The sequence below is a fragment of the Sander vitreus genome, chromosome 12, assembly GCF_031162955.1.
Source record: "Sander vitreus isolate 19-12246 chromosome 12, sanVit1, whole genome shotgun sequence".
NCBI classification, from domain to species: Eukaryota; Metazoa; Chordata; class Actinopteri; order Perciformes; family Percidae; genus Sander; species Sander vitreus.
In genome coordinates this window covers 11,142,637-11,162,566 of record NC_135866.1, presented here as the reverse complement: position 1 = coordinate 11,162,566, position 19,930 = coordinate 11,142,637, and the positions used below count along the sequence as shown (strand labels likewise).

Here is a 19,930-nt window from a genome sequence, read left to right as displayed (position 1 = left end):
GCAGTGTAGAGAAGGGCAGGGCGGCTGTTTCAGTACGATGCGCTGAAGGATGGTGCACCAGGAGAAACGCGTTTACCAGGTGTGTGGTTTTGTGTTTGTATGCATTAGTGATTCTGTGGGTGTAGAATATGTAGCATAATATCTACAGGAAAACATGATAGGTATCCATCATGGGTGAGCTGCTGTAGATGAGTCAGCCATAATGGATGAGCGGCTGTGTAATTGTGAGGTGGCATAGGGATGTTCATATGTAGTCGTTAACTGTTAATCTCTGTTTTTTCATCTCCTCAGTGAAGCCATTTCATCTCTCATATAACGGATGTGTATGTAATCATATCACCTGCTTTGTTCTGTTCCATGAATGAAGATGATTTGACATCATTTACAGTTTTGCTTTACTACATACTTTCTTCTAGGAGGGTAAAATAGGTTGTGGGTGTGACGTAGACAGTCTGCTGATAAGGAGGGCATTTGAAGTGGATGAGCAGGAGGCAGAGCGTTGGTTGCAAGAGTAAAGACGATTGACTGTGATTTCTGTTCTTACATCCCAGCCTCATCTAATGATACTTGACAAAAAAAAAGGTTTTGAGGTTTTTTAGAGAGAGAGAACATGTTGACGCATAACAGAAACATCTCTAATTTTAGAGGTGTTTTTCAACACACACAGAGTAGCAGGCATCCTTAGGAGATGTGGGCATTTGGCACAATCCAATAATATAAAAATACTGCCAGGATTGAAAATCATGTCACACAAACTTTTCGTTCTATATTTCAAGAAAAAACTGAGACTATAAGATATTGGATTTGTGTACAGAAACTCATGTAGCTCAAATGACTAAATTAAACAAAAAATATTATATTATATAGAAAAATATAAATATATATAGGCCTAGTTGGATCTAATGGCAGCCACACAGTAAAAATGATAAATGAGTAAGGGCAGGACATAAAAGGAAAGGAAGAAAAAGAAGAGAGGAAAAAGGACAACGCTAATTCAGGACAGTGAAACTAGATGATGAGTAACTAAGTAAATCATCATTTCTGGTCCAGAAGAAAAAATAGGAGAGGAGAGAAAATGTCTATCATATTAGATACATGAAGTTGCCAAACAGAAAGCTGAATGACGTTGCATTTTGAACCATCAGCACGAAGTGCATGGTTTCAACTATTTTACTGTAGATATGTTTATATACTGTGTGTGTGTGTGTGTGTATACATACATATATATATATATATATATATATCAGCTGCTGTCTTGATGGTGGCCTGTAGCAAAGGAAAAACATTATTAAAGACTTACAACAATTATAGTCCTGTGGTTGCAGGTGATTACCAAAGACCTTAAAGATTTGTTGATTGCTGTTATTTGGTTAGAATTATTTTCATGGCATTTACACAAATTGGACAAATACTTAAAAACAGTATAGATATTTCTTTTCTTTTGTTAGGTCTGGTGTGGGGACCTGGAAAGAAAACAAAAACCCTACAGTATACTTCAGTCCTCCATGTTAAAACAGGATGTTGTCTGAGCATTGTTAATGAGTATAGAAGCAGCGAGATTCATTCATTCGTTTATCCCTATGAGGGCTGTAGTCTATCCCAGGATGCATCTGGTGGCAGGGTACATCCTGGACAGGTTGTCAGTCTATAACAGGGCTACCGCATAGACAGACAATTCATACCAATATATTCATAGCTGGGAGCAGATTTTAGAGTTTCCATTTTACCTGATCTGTATGTCTCTGAACTGTGAGAGAAAACCAGACCAGCCGGAATCTGCCAGACGTGCCTTTTTAATCAGGTTGCAAATGCAATCCAGTATTTATTGAAGAACCTGTGTAACAGGAGGAACAGAAAAGTCTTTTTTTCTGCAGATGGTGGGCTGTAAAATTCTACACTGACGATTTTAACCGGATGTTTTTAGGGATAACCGTTCATTTAGAGACAGAATAGGAAAAAAAGGGGAGTGTTAACAGACATCGCTGTACCTATTATCTAAGGTTTTCGTAGAGTAGGAGAGAATAAAGAATTATCTTAATGTGTGAAAGACAGGGAATTGGATCGATTTGCTACATTCTTTCAATCTACCTTACCTACATAATCCATATTTGCCCTTGCTCCTTTGATTCTCTTTATTTATAGCTTATTCATAGCTTTAGTTTAAATTGCAAACTACACTTAATGTTTCTTCTCACAAATATGTCCCACTTGGTCAATCAAGCAGAGATGGAACTAAAGAAGCAGCATCAGCACTCTTAATTTTTTATATTCATGTATTTTTCTCTTTTCTCTGGCAGGCCCAGAGGAATGAGAGAGAGTGCATCAGGCAGAAACTTGCCCTTGGCAGTTTCTATGACGACGAGCCAGTCATCTATACCAGCTGCAGCAAGAACGGCCTATCCTCCCGGTGGGTTTGGATTGCGTGCATACATGCGTGTGTGTGTGTGTGTGTGTGTGTGTGTGTGTGTGTGTGTATGTGTCTTGAGGTTTGATCAATGAAGCATTTTGAAGGCCTGCACCAATATTTTTGTGTTTTAGCTTCTGACAGCTGACACTTCAGATCTTTAGATGTTCTCCCAGAATTTATTCTTAGATGGATGCCAGGGAAACAATGAGAGACGCCCTAGATTGAATTAATTATTGATCCACAGAAAGCATAATCTCTTTTAAAGCCTGAATATAAAACTTAATTGTAGGTTTTGTAGACCTATTTGTGCTGCCTATATAAAGAACATCCTCATATAGACCACAAGCCATTAATTATTACATAGCCCACCTATTGGCAAACCAATATATTTATATCAGTCTAACCCTCTTGTGTATATTCATGCATGTATAACGCACGCGCACTCACTCACTCACTCACTCACGTGGTCTGTTCTTTAGCATCTGTAACAGCTTGCGCTATCTTGTATGGCAAATACAAACAGTTATTCAACAGCCAGGAGATGGAGCTATTCAGCAGCTCACTTTATCCATTAACTAACAACTAAAAGCCCAAAACACAAAAATCAGAAAGATAAAGCTGATTGGATTGGCTTGTTGGCTCGTAGGCGCAAAACGGTAAATGACAGCGGGTCCTTTGTGGGAGTCCATTTAGAAACAATGAGTCACGTAGTAGACAGTGCAATAACAGTGGGTTGAGAAAATAAGTTGATTTATCCTGTGTCTGTATTTGTAGACTTAGCAACAAATAGAGGAAGAGAACAAGTGATTAACATAACAGACAGACCGTCAGAAGGAGATGAAAGGTTTCCCAGAAACCCACAGGGCTGTTTAGTCAGTCTGAAGGGAATTGACATTGGACTACACAATTTACAGCAGCAGAACAAAGAAACTCAAGTTTGGAAAGAGTAGGTGCAGAGGAGGTTGCACAGTGATTAACCTCTGTTGTGTGACAGCTGAGACAGAAAGTTAGGGATGCCCTAGCTTCACTAGTAGGACCGATTTTGAAGAAATTCTCACGGTGGGACATAAATGCTTTCCCTTAAAAATTATACTACCAACTGCTACAAAAAGCATTAAATGTCAACAGATCATTACATTTTTATATTATATCTAGGGCTGTCAATCGATTAAAAAATGTAATCTAATTAATTACATACTCTGTGATTAATTAATCGAAATTAATCGCATACATAATTAACGGTGCCTGAACCGATACTTTTTAAGAAAGAAAAAAAAGGGTACTAAACAACAGTTGGTGACATTGTTTATTGCTAAGGCCATATGGTCAAAATTAAATGATTTAATAATAATGTATAACAATAACAATAACTTATTTCACTAATAAATTGCTGTTGAACGACAAAAACAACAACCAGATAGGAAAAGGACATTTACAATAACTTCAAATGCACCACGAGGCTGTAGTTTACCAGTTTCATTGAACGCACCGGCTGTGTTGTTTCTCCGACGGCAGCTGCAGATTGTTACATCCCGGTGTTGAATCCTCTACAGTAAAACACAGTCAAACTTTACACCGTTTAGCGTTAGCTGTCAGCATTGTAACCGTGCTACTAGCTAGCGGTAGGCTAACGTTAGCTGCTGTTGAGTATAGTGTTAACTAGCGTCACATGCAGCGGTGTTTGTGTTTCCTGTAACATCTGTTTCAGAGCAGCAGAGAGAAGCGCAGACATATCAGTGGCACCAGATTTCCGTCTGTATGCAAACGTCAATATGGAATGGATTAATCTGCGTTAATTTAACGCGTTATTTTTTCTCAGATTAATTAATCGAAATGAACGCGTTATTTTGATATCTATTATATATGTATTATTATTTATACTATTTTTTATATTTTGTGTTTTACACAATAATACTGCAAATGTATGTGCATTAGTCTTCCATTGTTTTACTGTTTATATTTTACTGCCCTATTAGTTTGCTGGTGCATAGTGACGTGCCCTGACCTATATAAAAGTGCAAAAAATCAGCATTTTAACAAATAGATTAGATAGATAGATAGATAGATAAATAGATAGATTTTTAGGAATATTTTGTATCCGAAATTTCATTGCAAAAATGATTAAAAATATAGATTGAATTAGATGTACATTAATAATAATAATAATAATAATAATAATTTGTAGTTGAATAAAGGGATATGTACATGAATCAACATTCAACCAAGTGTAAATGTACCAGAGTTAGCTGAAAGTGTGGAGGTTTTCGCCGGCAGTCCCTTTGCCTGATATGACATGTGAAATTACTAAGTAAATGACAGCAATGAAAATCAAACTAAAGGAAAGCACTGTCCGAAAACGACGAAATTGATATTTCACATTTGTATATTGAGGTTTTGGACGAATATGCACACACACACACACACACACACACACACACACACACACACACACACACTGGAAAGAGTTGCATTACATCAGACACAAGTTGGTTAACCAAAGCCACTGCACCTACAAAACACTACTTTCTTTTCAGGACAGCTTTGACCTGCAGTAACTCTCTGGCACTTTGACTTGTTCTTTAGAGGGGGTGTTTACATTGACAACGGGGCCCTATGCTACTGGCTGCTGTTTGAGGAAGTGCAGTTGTGTCTGTGGCCTAAATGCTCTAAAAGAAGAAGTGATGCCTAATTTAAGACCATGTCTGTGATTGGTGGAATTGGAGTCATGTGACCTCCACTGGAGGTGAAGGTGCACCCTCTGGACTTTAGTTTGGGGTGGAAATTCCAACACCACCCTGTCCAGTTTGTGATGTTGTATAAGTTATTGTTCTCATCCCAGTGTAGGGGGGTGAGGTTGCTTTGGGTTGTTAGGTTATTTCAGTCAGAGTCTCATAATCTGGAACTGAGTGAATGGTGTTTTTAGCTCCTGGAAAGGCTGAGGTTGAGGTGCAACTGCTGTGAAGAGCCTTGTGTTATGTTTTTGGCTTCAGTCGTTTCATTTAAGCTCTCTATTCCTTTTGTTTCTCCTATATGAGGTCACAGACTGTGACATTACTGACGTCAATGCACGTTTTGGCCAAAAGTATGTGGACACCGAAACATTACCCAAGTGTTATTGTATAACATATCCGTCCAAAACCATGGGCATTGATATGTTGCTATAACAGCCTCCAGTCTTTTTCTGGGAACGCTTTCTACAGGATTTTGGAAGCATGCTGCAGGGATTTGCTCCTAATCAGCTACTAGAGCATTATAGGTCATGTTGGGCACTGATGTTGGCCAATAAAGCACAGAATTGCAGTTGATTCTCCAATTCATCCCCAAGATACCCGATGAGGTTGGGAGCAAGGTTCGTTGCAGGCCAGTCGAGCTTTTCCACATCAACCTCGGAAAAACATTCTTTATAGACCTCATTTATGTTGAAACGTGACATGATCTCACTTTAAACTGTTGCCACAATGTTGGAAGCACACCATTGTATCATAACATTTCATTATATGCTGTAGCATTAGGATTTCTGAACCCAAATCATGAAACTCACATACCAAAAGGATGTGTTTTACTGAACAGCAATAATAATATTGACATTATTCCACATCAACTTATTATTATTGCTGTCTCTTTATGACACTAAATTGTTTTTGCTATTGGGCACCCAGCCCTGCATTATTCCCACGAGCATTTGTTGAGCTGTTTGGACTGTGTTGGTTGGCCGGGTTGAGAACCTGGTAGACTGATTGGATGAGAAACTTGATGTGCAATGGTTCGGCTCTCCAGAGCCCTGTCCAGGTGATTTTGTGAGGTAAATGTGTCACGTGATTTTTTTCATCTGGGTTTGTTTGTAAACAAAATCAGTACAATCAACCAGGAATTTCCCGCTATAAGTTTCATTCTGACTAGGAGACATTTTCTATATTTCTAAAGATAAACATTTCCTCTCTATATAATATAAAACTGTAAAAACATATAATAACGTGACTGGATATGAAAGCACTACAATAAAGTATAAAAAAACAAAATTTTCTCTCTCACGTTCTCTCCCTCTTTGTGTTTTTCCTCTCAGACTGCAGAGTGGGGTGAACCTGCAGGTGTGTTTTGTTAATGACAGCAGCAGTGACAAAGACAGCGATGCTGAGGACAGTAGGACAGAGACCAGTCTGGACACACCGCTGTCACCTATGGTATGCACGGCTTAGACAGACAGTCTCTGTATTGTTGTGTACGTGTTCCATGTTTGTTTCTGTCTCGTTTCACTACTATCATTGCTCTTTGGAATAACCACGCGTGAGAACAATCGGCTGTTACATCATGATGTCATTGACACTACTTCCTCTCCAGAGCAAGCAGAGCTCATCGTTATCAGACCGGGACACAGCGGAGGAGGACTCAGACCCGTTAGATGACTGCGGCGGGTTCTGGCGGGTGCAGCGCAGGCTTCAGGAGGAGGCCCGGGTGGCGCTAGCTCTGGCTCGACCCATGGCCCGTATGCAGGTGGAGGTGGAGAGGCAAATCCAGCTGCACAGACGTTCACCTGTGGCTGACTTGGTTAGTCATTGAGAGAGAGAGAGAGAGAGAGAGAGAGAGACGAGAGAGAGAAATACAGATCAGCTCTTCACTTCTATGAAACATGCTTTTAGGAGAAAATCCAGGAATGAAAAATCCTTACGGTATGTTAAGGGGAAAAACTGTGAAAATAGAATGAAAAATAGACATTTACTATAACTGCTGTTACAGTAAACACAACAAAATGAAAATCAAATAAGGAACTTGCATTGGCTGAATAGAAGGTCAGTCAGGGTTTATAAGGATGTGTGTGTGCATGTGAGTGTGTGACCAAGAGAAAACCCCATTTGCAAAAAAGCGACACATTGATCCAGTTGACTTTGACTAATATTGAATAAAACCATTTTAGTCTTTATTCACATTATGAGCTGTTTTGCACATTTTTTTTTTTTTAACACGCAGCAATTTCCTGTCGATGTGTGTTTAAATACCCAGCTTCCCCATCTGCCCCACATCAGCGAGTGCTTGATGAAGAGGAATCTGAGGCGAGGGGACATGAGGGACATGAGTCTGGGACAGCTGCAAGTCATCACAAATGACTTACACTCACAGATTCAGAGTGAGTAAATCAAACAAACACACAGAAGTAGAAAGACAGACACACACACGCATGACACAAAGCATCACTGTTGGCAACATTTATCTTAACTAGGTCAAATTTTAAGAACTAAGAAAAACAGCAATGGTTTGGAAGTGTTTGACAAACCTTTAGGATCACATGCTTTCACAATATGTAATATTCAAAGTACATGAGTTTTGAGTACAAAACAAGGCATTTCATTAACAATGCTGATAATGCTACTCAAGACTTGTGTGTGTGGCCTGGTGGGTTAGTGGTCAAAGAAGTATACCATTGAGAAATGATGTGAGTTTGACTCCAGTTATCCTCTTATAGTAACTCTCTGCTGAGTTTCAAACTGTTTTATAGTATACAGTGACGATCAAAATATCAAAAGACAACCAATCAACCTTAAAAAAGGTATACTTAAAATATGGGCATTTTCTAATATTTATTTACAGATCCGGCTCCTAAATTCTCCTCCTCTCTTCTAAATCTTTCTGTTGACCACCACAGCGACACCTTCAACAATGCATTAGACTTACTAGAGTTAATGTGATGCATAATCTAACACAGGTCTAAATGAGGAGCTGGTGCAGTTGCTGTTAATGAGGGATGAGCTGCACGTGGAGCAGGACGCCATGCTGGTGGACATAGAGGACCTCACCAGGTGAAACACCCTGTTCTCTCACCTCTCTCTGTCTTTGTTTCTGCAATATCTGTCAAATTCTCCATTTCTACCCCAAATGTTGCACATGTACTGTACGTCCTGGGCTGGTTCTAATGTACTTCCTCTCTATGTTGCGACAGGCATGCTCACAGCCATCAGCGGCACCAAGCAGAGAAAGCCATCTCGAAATAAACACCCCGACTACACGTGTGTCCGTCTGCACGCCATCTTACCTCCTGCTCCATGGACTGTCACCAGTGTTACTAATGAAACTCCATCTGTGCTGACTGTTTTGGGAGAAATGAAAATACCATGTAGTGTAATATTAACACACAGACACACCACATAATGTATTGCACCACAGGATGTTGTCGAAGGACAGAGGACATCTAAAAGAAGTTGAGCTGCTTTCAGTGTGGACACAGTTGAGTTTGTGCAGGCTTTTCACTTCCACTCAGCATGATTAATCATGCTATATTTTATAGAATTAGGGGAATCCTCTCACTGTAATTGCATCCCCTAACCCTGATTTACCTCTTCATGATTTTGCACGGTACACTCATGTATGTTAATGCTGGGTTGAAGAGAGGGCCTGCACGCCTTGTTTCTCCATTATCTGTAAAAGGACGAGGACTTCTAGGGGACCAGCCTGACTGAACTTTTGTCTTAATAATAATCAAGAGGATTAGTCAGTTCATATGTAGACATGCTCTGTTCCCCTGTTTATCATCACTTTCACTAGGAGCATTGCGTTATTTCTGTTTCACAATGGGATTCACTATAAATATATAAACTAATATTATTATTATTATTAATAAATAATAATAATGATAATAATAATAACACATTCAATATAAAACTATGTGAGCTGTTGCAATAGAAAATGATGAACAATCTGTGCTGATTTGCAGCTTAGCTTCACAGTGGTGTTTAAATGCTGCAGCAGCTTCACAGAGGTCTTGTAATTTGATAGCTGCTACAGTTTCCACCTGCTTTTAAAGATGCATATAGAGCTTTACTGGACAACATTTTGAGCTTTATTAGACAAATTTGTATTTGTCAAATGCTTTAATTTACTCCGTACAATAGACAAAATGACAAGATGTGGGTTAAATAATTATATCGGTTAATACACAGGGATAGAAAAAGCTAAAGTGGAGGCATGACAGCCCCGAAATAGAAATATGCAGTCATTTTTGGTATGCTCAATTTACTAATGCTAAAAAAGGGTAAACGTAAAACAAATATATGAATAAATCACAGCCTAAACACATATCTATTTTATCTGTTCAGAGGGTTTATGGACATAGTGTATGTAAATGTTAAAAGACACTTTATTAAAAGTATGAAGAACATGCCTTGTTGTCTGGCTGTGTTTTCACTCTCAGCTTTTGAAGAATGTTATTTAACACAAAGTCAAACTTTCTTTTTCTAATATATGCTTCATTGATACATGTACTATATAATGATTGTAAAAACAAAACTCCAGTAATAAATGTGTGTGGGCTGTGTTGGTTGGTTTTCATGAGAGTCATTTTTCATTTTGTATTCCGCTTAAATCTGCAGGGGTTTACGTTATTCACTTTAAAACCAGAAATATTGTTTCATTAAGTGAGTAATGCTTGGGAAGGTGATGTTGCTCTTATTTACATATTCAGCCACAGAGTTGCATCAGAGTTGACACTTATGTAACTGTATGACTGTGGGGACAAAAATAAAACTAAGTTACACTCATTTGTTTATTCAAATGAACTTCTATTAGATAATAATAATAATAATAATAGCTCAACTTATTATTATTTAAAAGTATTAGTTTATGTTTTAGTATAACAGACTTGAACTACAAGAATCAATATATTATTTCCACCTCAGATGGCTGCTCAGACTTTTTTTAATCGTTTGAAAATTATAAATGATAAATGTAACATTGATGTCAAATAAACCTGTTGAAATAAAGTACATCTGTCAAGTATATTTTTCAGTCAAAGCCAAAATGTTATACATATATGGATAACATGACATGACATTCTGGTTTGAGTTATTGAGTTAACACTATTTTAAATTTATTTGACTGTGCAGGACTTCACATAGTAATGCTTTCACTCTGCACTCTTTGGAAATGTCAACAGTATGATGCTTCATTACTCATCAGTGTTTGTGTTAATTCCAGTTTCACCAAAGCATTTGGCGATATATGGGAAAAATTACAAAACCGTGCACTTTCAATTTACAGTTTGGTGTGAACACATTGCTAAACGGTGAGGGAAATTCCTGTATCAGTGTGTATAAAACACTTAAGAATGTCCGAGTTCAATCAGTTACACCAAATAATCTGAAGTCTTTTACAAGATGCCCCTCATCAAGCTCTGTGAGTATAATGTACCCTAACTGAACACTATTTTCTTTTTGCAACAAAGTAGTTGAAACGGAAGATTTACTACGAGATCTATATTTTTTCTCTTTCTTTTCAGACTTCACTCCTGCACTGCTGCTCCTGGTGCTAACCTGTGCTCAGGTCAGCCAGTCTGTGCCAGTGATGAGTAAAGAGCCGCTGACAGACTCCTGTGTTATACACGCACAGACGCTTCTAAAGAACGTCACTCATGCACTCACACAGGTATAGGCCTACAAAATGGAATGAAGATGGATTTATACACCATTATATTTAATGTGTCTTTCATTTATAGTTCAAAACATTATCTTTCCGTGTGCTAGATAACCCTGTTCAGTGCAATTGACTGTCCAGAGCAGAGTGTGGAGCTAAACATGAAGACTAACACCCCATCTGCGTGTGCACCAAAGGTAAATGATGGAAATTCAATTTTTTTTTTTGTTAATTGGATTTTTATGTATGTATTTGAAATTTGGCAAAATATTCTGAAATAAAAAGAAGGAATTATTGTTCAAAGCAAAATAACAACTATACCTGCGCATATTTTTACCTCTAATAAATAAGTACTTTTAATATCAGAACATTACTTTTGATACTAAAGTACAGTAAATATCAGATGCTTTAAGACTTTTACTCAGGCAATATTCTAAAAGAGGACTTTAACTTCTACCAAAGTCATTTTCTGGTTCGATACCTGCACTTTTACTCGAGTATTGCAAATTCAATTACTTTATAATACTGCTTACAGCTCATACAACTGCATTCTATTGAACTTTTGATAGTTCTTAGCTATGCCTCTGTATTACTGAAAATTGAACTGTTGTCCCACAGGGATCAATATGTTCAGGAATCACCAAGTCAGAATTTGATCAGGTAAGTTGTGCTCTGTCTTTGTGACAAATATATTACAGTAGGAATACTTTTTTTACGCTTTTATTTTTCTACTTTATGTAGCTTTAAAGAGAAATATATTTTAGTCAGACTCTTAAATGTACACGTTAAATACTGTATAAGTAGGGAGAAACAACATTTGACACGTCTGTCAAATCTACAGCGAGTTTATTTACTCAGTGTCCATTTTATAAGGTACACCTCTACAATGTAATGTATTTCATTTACTTATATGATGCCTATAATTAGGGGTGTGTAAAAAAATCTAATCGCGATTCAAGCTCTACCGATTCAAAATCGATTCATATTTTTTAATAAAAATAAATAAATAAATTATATGTCTACTGCAATCACATGGGAAAAGTAACTACATTTACATACTGTGAATCGTTTTTTTTAACCGAGAATCATTTTTGAATCGAAAATCGATTTGGAATCCAATCTTGAGCCTGAACATCGCTATCGAATCGAACCGTGACATTTTCTGAATCGTGCACCCCTACCTTTAATGTTCAGTTTTTGTTGACACTGTCAGAGAGGTGTTAATCAAAGTATATTTTAGCATTGAGGTCATAGTTAGTGATGGTGTTGTACAGGACTGCAAGATATTATCATCGTTATCCTTTTTGTTATATTTAGAGGTGTTTCTAATATCCTGTATGCAAATAAAAAAACAAAAACAAAGTAGAAACACGTCTCAATATAATGTACAATGACATCGACAATACATATTTAATTGACATATTTCTAAAACCTGAACATTATGAGCTTTGAAAAGATCGATGTTACGTCAGGGCTGTTCTATAAAACTGCAGTAGATTGTAGAATGAATGAGTGTATATACGCTATGTATCTTATTGTCTTGACGAGTGTTTTTGCGGCTTTTCCATCCAGGACTCGTGCCTGACAAACATTGGGGAGGATCTGCATCACTACTACACATTTCTAGCTGCTCAGCCGGACCCTGACGGTTTGCTTGCTCCAACTGTACTGTCGCTCAGAGAGCTCATGGAGGTAACTCATTTTACACAACACCGACAGTTATTCAGCACCATAGAACAGGCACCAATACAATAACTTAAAAAAAAACAATCCGACCACAATAGTTTTGTGGTTCGTATCCTATCATCTACATCAACAATTTATGATACCAATGACGACAGATGAGAAAGGATTTGTTCAGAGTTTTTACAGAATGAAATGTAACAATTACCATTAACACTGACTGTCTCATTAGGGGCTGTTGGGCCAAATCACCTACTACAGGCCCTGTCATCTTTTTTACATTCAATACGTTTATATAATTCATGTAAAAATGTTTTAAGGAGGGTAAAAAAGGAGGTTTCTGCTAAGAGATAATCAGCTGCCACACATGCAACACTGAATTGGTCAATTGTTCGTGTCAACAATATTAAAAATGAATCATTTGCTCCCAACAGAAGTGCTTTACATGGTCTCTGCCGACAGACTTGGCCTCAGCAGAGGTAAGAGATCTCTTAATGCACGCCATAACCATGATTTAAGATAAAGTTGTGTCTTATTTCTTCTAACTGACTCAGGTACCTCTGCACACAGCACTAAAAAAGTATCCCTTGTCATGTTATTTAAAAAGAAATATATATTGTTCTTATTACAAGGAATCAAAGAGTGTTACTAAACTTCTTTTGGAAGAACAGTCATATTCTAATTGTAATAAACCATTTCATAATTGCTCTGTGTTTCTTTAAGGCTGCTGCAGACCGTCTTAGCACCTACGATGAAAGACTGAGGCTCTGCAAAGTGCTGAAGGGCTTCCAGCTCCGCAGCATAACAATCAACAGAGGCATTGAATACATGAACTCTGGTGAACACGCTAACTGAGCCATCGAGCTCTAACAGATCAGTAGTTTCGGAAAGCTATGCAGAACCACTTTACATATTAATGACATAAACTACAGTAACAGTACGCGTTACATTCACATTCTCTACAAAACACTTGAGTCTACTTTATGGCTTTTTAACAGTACATATTTATACTTTTACATAGTCTTGTAACTTATATTTGACATCAAGATGGTGTGTTAAAGTACTTTTTTAAGAGTACATGTTTATACTTTTACGTAGTCATGTAACTTATATTTGACATCAAGATGGTGTGTTAAAGTACTTTTTTTATAAAGTGTATTTACAGACTATATGCTATTTATTTATTAATGATATTTGGACTATTTATTTTCAACTATTTATTGTTTATGTGTCTCTCACTTGATTCCAAGAATCACCAAATAAATATTCTTCCTGCATAAATCCTGCTGATTCATCATTCATGTATTTACTGTTGTTGACTTTTTCACTTTAATTCCAGAAAATGTATTACTGTGAGATGATTTTAGTAATATTCTCCTTGATAAAGACAATGGCCACGTCACAGTCATAGCTAGAATTAATCACATTATCAGTAGGCTTTCCTTCTTTCAGCTACAGCTACAGTTGGTTGATCCAAATGCAGCTACAAAACAAACAATATACTGTATGTGATTTACAGGAAGATTTGAGTTTGCTTTATGATGGACTATATTTTCCTGTAACCACCTCAGTCCCAGCAGCTGAGCTTTGTGAGAATTAACGTAACAAAATGCAGCGTTTGGTCACACTTCATTTGGAAAGTCCAGTGTTAATAATCAACTTACTATCAGGTGACCGTAATGTTAGACAAACATATTTTTATTCAGAAGGATGTGAAAGTCAGTCAAAACATAGCCATTGTCTGGCTTAGGTTGTTTTTTTAATATATAATAACAAACTAATATTTGAAATGGAGTCAGAGTTAGGTCAAGATTAGATCTGGACTCTATACACAGCAGATAGCAGTCTGTATCACTCTGTTGAACACACAGTATCAACAGTGGAATGTCCACATATAGCTTTCTTATTCAGCTGAAGACTCTGTGATCTTTTCATCATTCCACTAAGTAAACTGATTTGTGTGTTTCAGTTGGCACTGTTGGGCATTTTACTTTGGGATATGATGTTTTGAAAGGGCAGGTATACACCATGCCTGTTATTCATCAAAACCTCACTGAAAGTGAAATATCATTTTTCTTTTTTATTCCAATTCAATCCGCTGGAAGTGGCACACCTGAGGTTTGTGGCTGCTGGTGTTGAGAGAGACCTATGACGTTCTTGCCACAGAAAACATGTGAGACAGAGACAATTTACTGAAAAGGGGATCAGAGTATGACACAGGAGAGACAGGAAGAGCAGGATATGTGAATAGGCCCATATGTGATGATAATAATACAACATACTGTACATGGCACTGTACAGGGCTAACACTTATTATATTTCTCCAATTTCACAAAGCCCACCACACAAGCAGAAAGATGTGTTGAAAGTATTGATACTACATTCATAAGAATACAAATTATGTATAAAAATACTGAATGGCCAGAAAGGAACCCATATAGGCTACCTATCTCTGTACAGTACACACAAATAAAGCTGCAAGGATTAATTGACAACTATTTTCGATTAATCAGTTAAAGTAATTTAATGAAATAAAAGTCCAAATTCTCTGATTCCAGCTTCTTAAATGTGAATATTTGTTGGTTTCTTCACTCCTCTATGACAGTAAACTGAATATATTTGAGTTGTGGACAAAACAAGACATTTGAGGACGTCATATTGGGCTTTGGGAAACACTGATTGACATTTTTTACCATTTTCTGACATTTGATAGATCAAACAATTAATTGATTATTGGAGAAAATAATCGACAGATTAAACGACTATGAAAATACTGGTTAGTTGCAGCCCTACACACAAAGGTGTAGGTCTGGTTTCAGAAGTGGGGGGACACAAAAGGGAAAAGTGCTATTTCGAGGGGGATACTATTCGCTGCATTTACAAAACAACAAAAAGGTGGTATAACAAAAACACTAAAATGTTGTGCACACTGCTGTATTATTAATGCACTAACCTTCTTAAAAGCATGTACATTAACAGAAACCTGATATGCTACTTATGTTATATTGGCATGGTTTCTACAAAGATCTCTGTAATTTGATGTCTTATCTCTGACTAATACTTAATTCAGCATCTTTGTAGGAGAATATTAACCAATGGTCTTTTTTTTTTCTCCAAAGAAACGTGCTTAATGTCATGTCTTTAAACGTTCAGGCTGTTAACATTACATGCAATAGGACAAACCTCAAAGCAAAAACAGACACACTTCTAAACTGGAAACATGTTCTTAAAGAGAAAACATTACACAGCTGAAATGATTTACTTCATTTAATTCAGTAGGCTACTATTTATTCAAACCGTGTCGATGGAACTAATGATACATGTGTAGTTGTAGTACCTCCTAGTGGAATATTAGCTTACAGCATAGCCTATATGCCTATTGCTTTGCCTAGCCAAAGGACCATGCTACCTTAGTGCGTAGCCTACATATAAGTTGTCATCTAATAGTTTTAATTAATTACAGACTAATAAACAATACTGAAGACTTTCATCAACTAAATGACAAACAGACATGCGCAGTGAAACGGGTATAATCAGTGCAACCCTACTCCAAGGTGTGTATGGGGAGTTTAAATTACCAAAAATGGCTTACAGCTGTGGTGATATTTTCACAAGTCCGAGGACACGTCCGCAGCTTCCAAAACTGTCCATAGCCAAGAATGGAAAGCAACCTTAAAAGAACCAATTATTGGTGGATTATCGTCCTTATCTTGGTTTCCACACTTCCACACTTTTTGTACAGCCAACCCTCCAGCCGCGCCGAACAAACCGACTTCTCCATGCCGGGCAGGACTCACGGTAACATGAACCCTCAGCTGACCGCGGTCCAACAGCAGCAACGCATGGGGCTCAGTTTGCGGCCTCGGTCTGTCGTGGTGATCTGCCACCCGGACTCGATGCGGGTTGTGGTGCAGGCTGACATGTTTGATACGGGCCTCCAGGTGGAAGGCAGACATCTGCGCCTGGGCTCAGGCTCACTGAGTGAAGGGAGTGCTTGCGGAGCAGTCCCATCAGGTGAGGCGGAATTCACCATCCAGGCCCACCGGAGGGACTGTGGAACTAAACTCTCCGTAAGCATTATGTTTTTTTTATATGGGATGCAGCTCAGGTGAGCTTGTGGAAAGTCTGTGTTCAGTCAGTGACTGTGTTTAGGATTAAGTGTAGCCAGTCTTGTTATATTGCTGTGTAGATTCATACATTCTGAAATACTATGAAATACTAGCCTACATTGTTCTTTGCAGTCGACAAAAGAGAAGATTGTCTATTCTAACGTCCTGGTCTACTCACCTGAACCTTCATCTGGTGGTTTGCTTAGACTGGATGGAGCAACTATTCCGGTTGCATGTCATTATGAAAAGTAAGTCCTGTTTATTTTGACAGTTTGTACTGTTGGGAACCAGCTACTTTAATGCGTTTTTATATGATTTTATTGTTTCATTCGGACTTCTTGGACATTTAAACAGTGCTAATAATAATTTTTGAAATGTTTCAGGAGGAATGATGTAGATGGCATTTCCCTGCATCCCACCTGGGTTCCTTCTGTCTCCAGGGTCTCTGCAGAGGATCACATAGACTTCAATCTGCTAATCATGACTGGTATAAAAAGGATATCATTGATGGGGCTTTTTTTTTTTTTTTCTATTCTCATGCATCTTCTGAATTGTGTTATACTACAGTTTTCATGATTAATGCTTCTCTTAAAAGATGCTTGTAGTACAACCACATTTTAGAATTAGTTCTTGAATGTTTGGATTTGTTTTTTGTATCTTCACAGAAGATTGGCAGTTTGCGATGGGATCTTATTCATTCTTTCTTGGAGATCCCATTTATTTTCAAGTTTCTGCCATCACTGGCAACCACATGCCCCTGCGAGTTTATGTTGACCACTGTGTTGCCACAGCAACTCCCGATGCAGAGACTACATTAAGATATGACTTTATTAAAAATCACGGGTGAGCTGCACAACCAAATCTTAAAACGCACCACCAAGATTTGTTTGTATAGTTAATAATTCAGTCTACTTTTTGTGATTTTCTTTTTAAGTTAATGCAACTGCATTCCTAACATTTGTCGTCATTTGCTGTCCTAACAGATGTCTTGCCGATGCTTACCTTACAAACTCCAGCTCCCATTTCCTACCACGAATTGAAGAGCACAAGCTGAGGTTTCAGTTGGAGGCCTTCAGGTTCTACCAGGAGCCCAGCAATCAGGTTGGTTAATTTACTTTTCATTGGCATGCACTGTGGAATATTAACCTGTTTTTTAAATGGAAAAACCGTGCAAGACTTGCATTAGTTAATTATTCTGTTCGATATACATGAGACCAGAGGAGCTTGGTCGTTTTTTCACACCTGTCTCTGTCTCTCAGCAGGTCTACATAACCTGCTACGTGGAGGTTGTTCCAGCCACGTTAACGGTCAGCTCTCAAAACAGGGCCTGCTCTTTGATTGAGAACAGGTATTGCACTAATGATGCATGGTCAGTTCTCCCTACAGTTAGTTTTATCAGAAAATAAGGAGTGAAGTTGTACCTCTTACCGTAAATGCCATTTCACCTGAAAATGTTCTCCCATGTATAAAACATGCTATGAGTTGCAATGACTGATCTCACTTATTTCACAGAAGCGAGTTCCCCTAATTTTTGAAAATGTCCTCCTTATCCAGATGGCAGTCAGTTGACGGGAACGACCAGGCATGTAGAAGCTGCGACGTCTCCCATCAGGTTGCTCAGCCTCTGCCCACAGAACGCCCTAAAACTACCATCGGCACCAAAGCATGGCCCTCCAAGACTTCACAGCAGAGTTCAGTCCAGAACAGACCTGAACAACACCCAGCCAATTACCGTTTTCATCCAGGTATGCACCAGAGCCAACACAGCAAACCTCGGCAATCCTCTGCTGGAGCGATGAAGAGGGGGGTGGAGTACAAAGCAGGTGAATAGAAGAAATTATACATTTACTTAATTTTTTTTTTTGTTTTATGTGTGTAACATAAGATTTAAACTGTGCAGTTTAGACTTCATGGACATGTCTTACTTTTTTTTTTTTTTGTTTACTGACATGTCCTCCATCTAAATGAGTTTCACTGATTTTAAAAGGGTTGTATACAGTCTGTATTGATAACACAATAGAAATTTTGTTTTAATTTTCTTTTTTTTTTTTAATCGAAGGTTGAATTCTTGAATTATTTTAGATAATGTGGTCCAATTCATTTAACTTTTAGTGCAGCTAAAAGACACCATTTGACATTTTTGAATGATTTGTTTTACAGAGCGAACTATCCAGCTGGGACCCATTACTGTCCTGCCACCCAGCAAAATTGACACAAGACCATCAGATTCTAAAACCGTACTTTTACCAAAGACCAGGACCACAAGAGACTCAGGATAGCACAGTTGAGGATGGGGGGGAAAAAAAAAAAAACATTATTGCTGCCTTGTACAGGACAAACATTGTTGGCACAACCCCTGTGCATGCAGAGGTTAATCTTGATTCATAATACCATCTCACCTGAAAAAAGGTTTTACCTGTGTGAACTTCACTCTCAACCCTCTGCAAAGTAACGACTTTGTTACTGTTTTGTATTTTCTGTACAAACTTCTCCAATAAATATTGGATGAAAAATAGTTTGGCTTATTTTCGTTTCACCTGCTATACACAACACATAAGCACTACAATTGTCTCTATTTGACATCTGATCTTTACAAACCCAGCATCCTGTAGTTATTTCCCAAGAACTAGATGTGCCTTCAGCAAACAATTTAATTAGCATTGGGTTTTAAGCTCTCAGTCATTGGACCCAAGCAGCAGAAGTGGATGTAAAAAAGATTCATTGTTTGTGTGTATTTTAACACAAATGCACACAATACACAATGCTTCCTTTTGCCATCCACTGTAAAATTCATCTAACATAATTACGGCTGTTTTGCAAAGCAGACATGCTATTAGGGAGCACTTCCCTCCATTACAACCCACAGCCTACTCATCATGTTGTCACTTTATTGATTATTCATTGTCAGGGGATATGCTGCAATATAAAATGTTGGCTTAGCCTGCCACATCCAGTAAATTGTATGATTTCTTTTTTTTAAAAACACGTTTGGTCAATTAACATTTGTAAGTTATTTCGTACAAGAATAATTTTCTGATAAATGCTTATTACTGGCTAGTGTGACTGCTGTGCTTGTAGCAGTAGCAAACATCCTTGTTGCCAGGGGCATCGCTTTGTACTTCGAGCTTTGTGCATCATATCTTCTAATCAGCCTAAATGGACGTCTACCAAACCATTGCACCCTTTTAAGGAAAGACCTGACTTGACACCTTAATGTACACAAGTATTAATATTGCAAATGGAAATTCTTCGTGCTCTTTGCCATCTAGAACATTTATATTTGGGTTTAGTTGTGTCAGCCCCTCGAACAGCGCCCCTCATTGTTTCCCTCAGT

The 19,930-nt window shown here is 37.9% G+C and overlaps 3 protein-coding genes across 3 annotated transcripts; all 3 read left to right on the top strand.

Annotated features, from left to right (window-relative positions):
* Positions 1 to 49: 49 nt before the first annotated feature.
* LOC144526316 (schwannomin-interacting protein 1-like) lies at positions 50 to 9,554 on the top strand. The gene is made up of 6 exons (XM_078263727.1): positions 50 to 79; positions 2,298 to 2,407; positions 6,471 to 6,588; positions 7,406 to 7,529; positions 8,106 to 8,199; positions 8,340 to 9,554. Exons 1-6 carry the CDS (start codon positions 50 to 52, stop codon positions 8,389 to 8,391), a joined length of 528 nt encoding a protein of 175 aa, XP_078119853.1. The 3' UTR covers positions 8,392 to 9,554.
* Positions 9,555 to 10,548: 994 nt separating this feature from the next.
* Positions 10,549 to 13,398, top strand: LOC144527060 (interleukin-12 subunit alpha-like). Its single transcript, XM_078264924.1, has 7 exons — positions 10,549 to 10,567; positions 10,671 to 10,816; positions 10,915 to 11,001; positions 11,423 to 11,464; positions 12,377 to 12,496; positions 12,922 to 12,966; positions 13,211 to 13,398. Exons 1-7 carry the CDS (start codon positions 10,549 to 10,551, stop codon positions 13,340 to 13,342), a joined length of 591 nt encoding a protein of 196 aa, XP_078121050.1. The 3' UTR covers positions 13,343 to 13,398.
* Positions 13,399 to 15,915: 2,517 nt separating this feature from the next.
* Positions 15,916 to 19,070, top strand: LOC144526448 (zona pellucida sperm-binding protein 3-like). Its single transcript, XM_078263932.1, has 8 exons — positions 15,916 to 16,557; positions 16,729 to 16,844; positions 16,980 to 17,083; positions 17,262 to 17,439; positions 17,580 to 17,697; positions 17,856 to 17,944; positions 18,151 to 18,419; positions 18,757 to 19,070. Exons 1-8 carry the CDS (start codon positions 16,147 to 16,149, stop codon positions 18,873 to 18,875), a joined length of 1,404 nt encoding a protein of 467 aa, XP_078120058.1. The 5' UTR covers positions 15,916 to 16,146; the 3' UTR covers positions 18,876 to 19,070.
* The last annotated feature ends 860 nt before the right edge of the window (positions 19,071 to 19,930 follow it).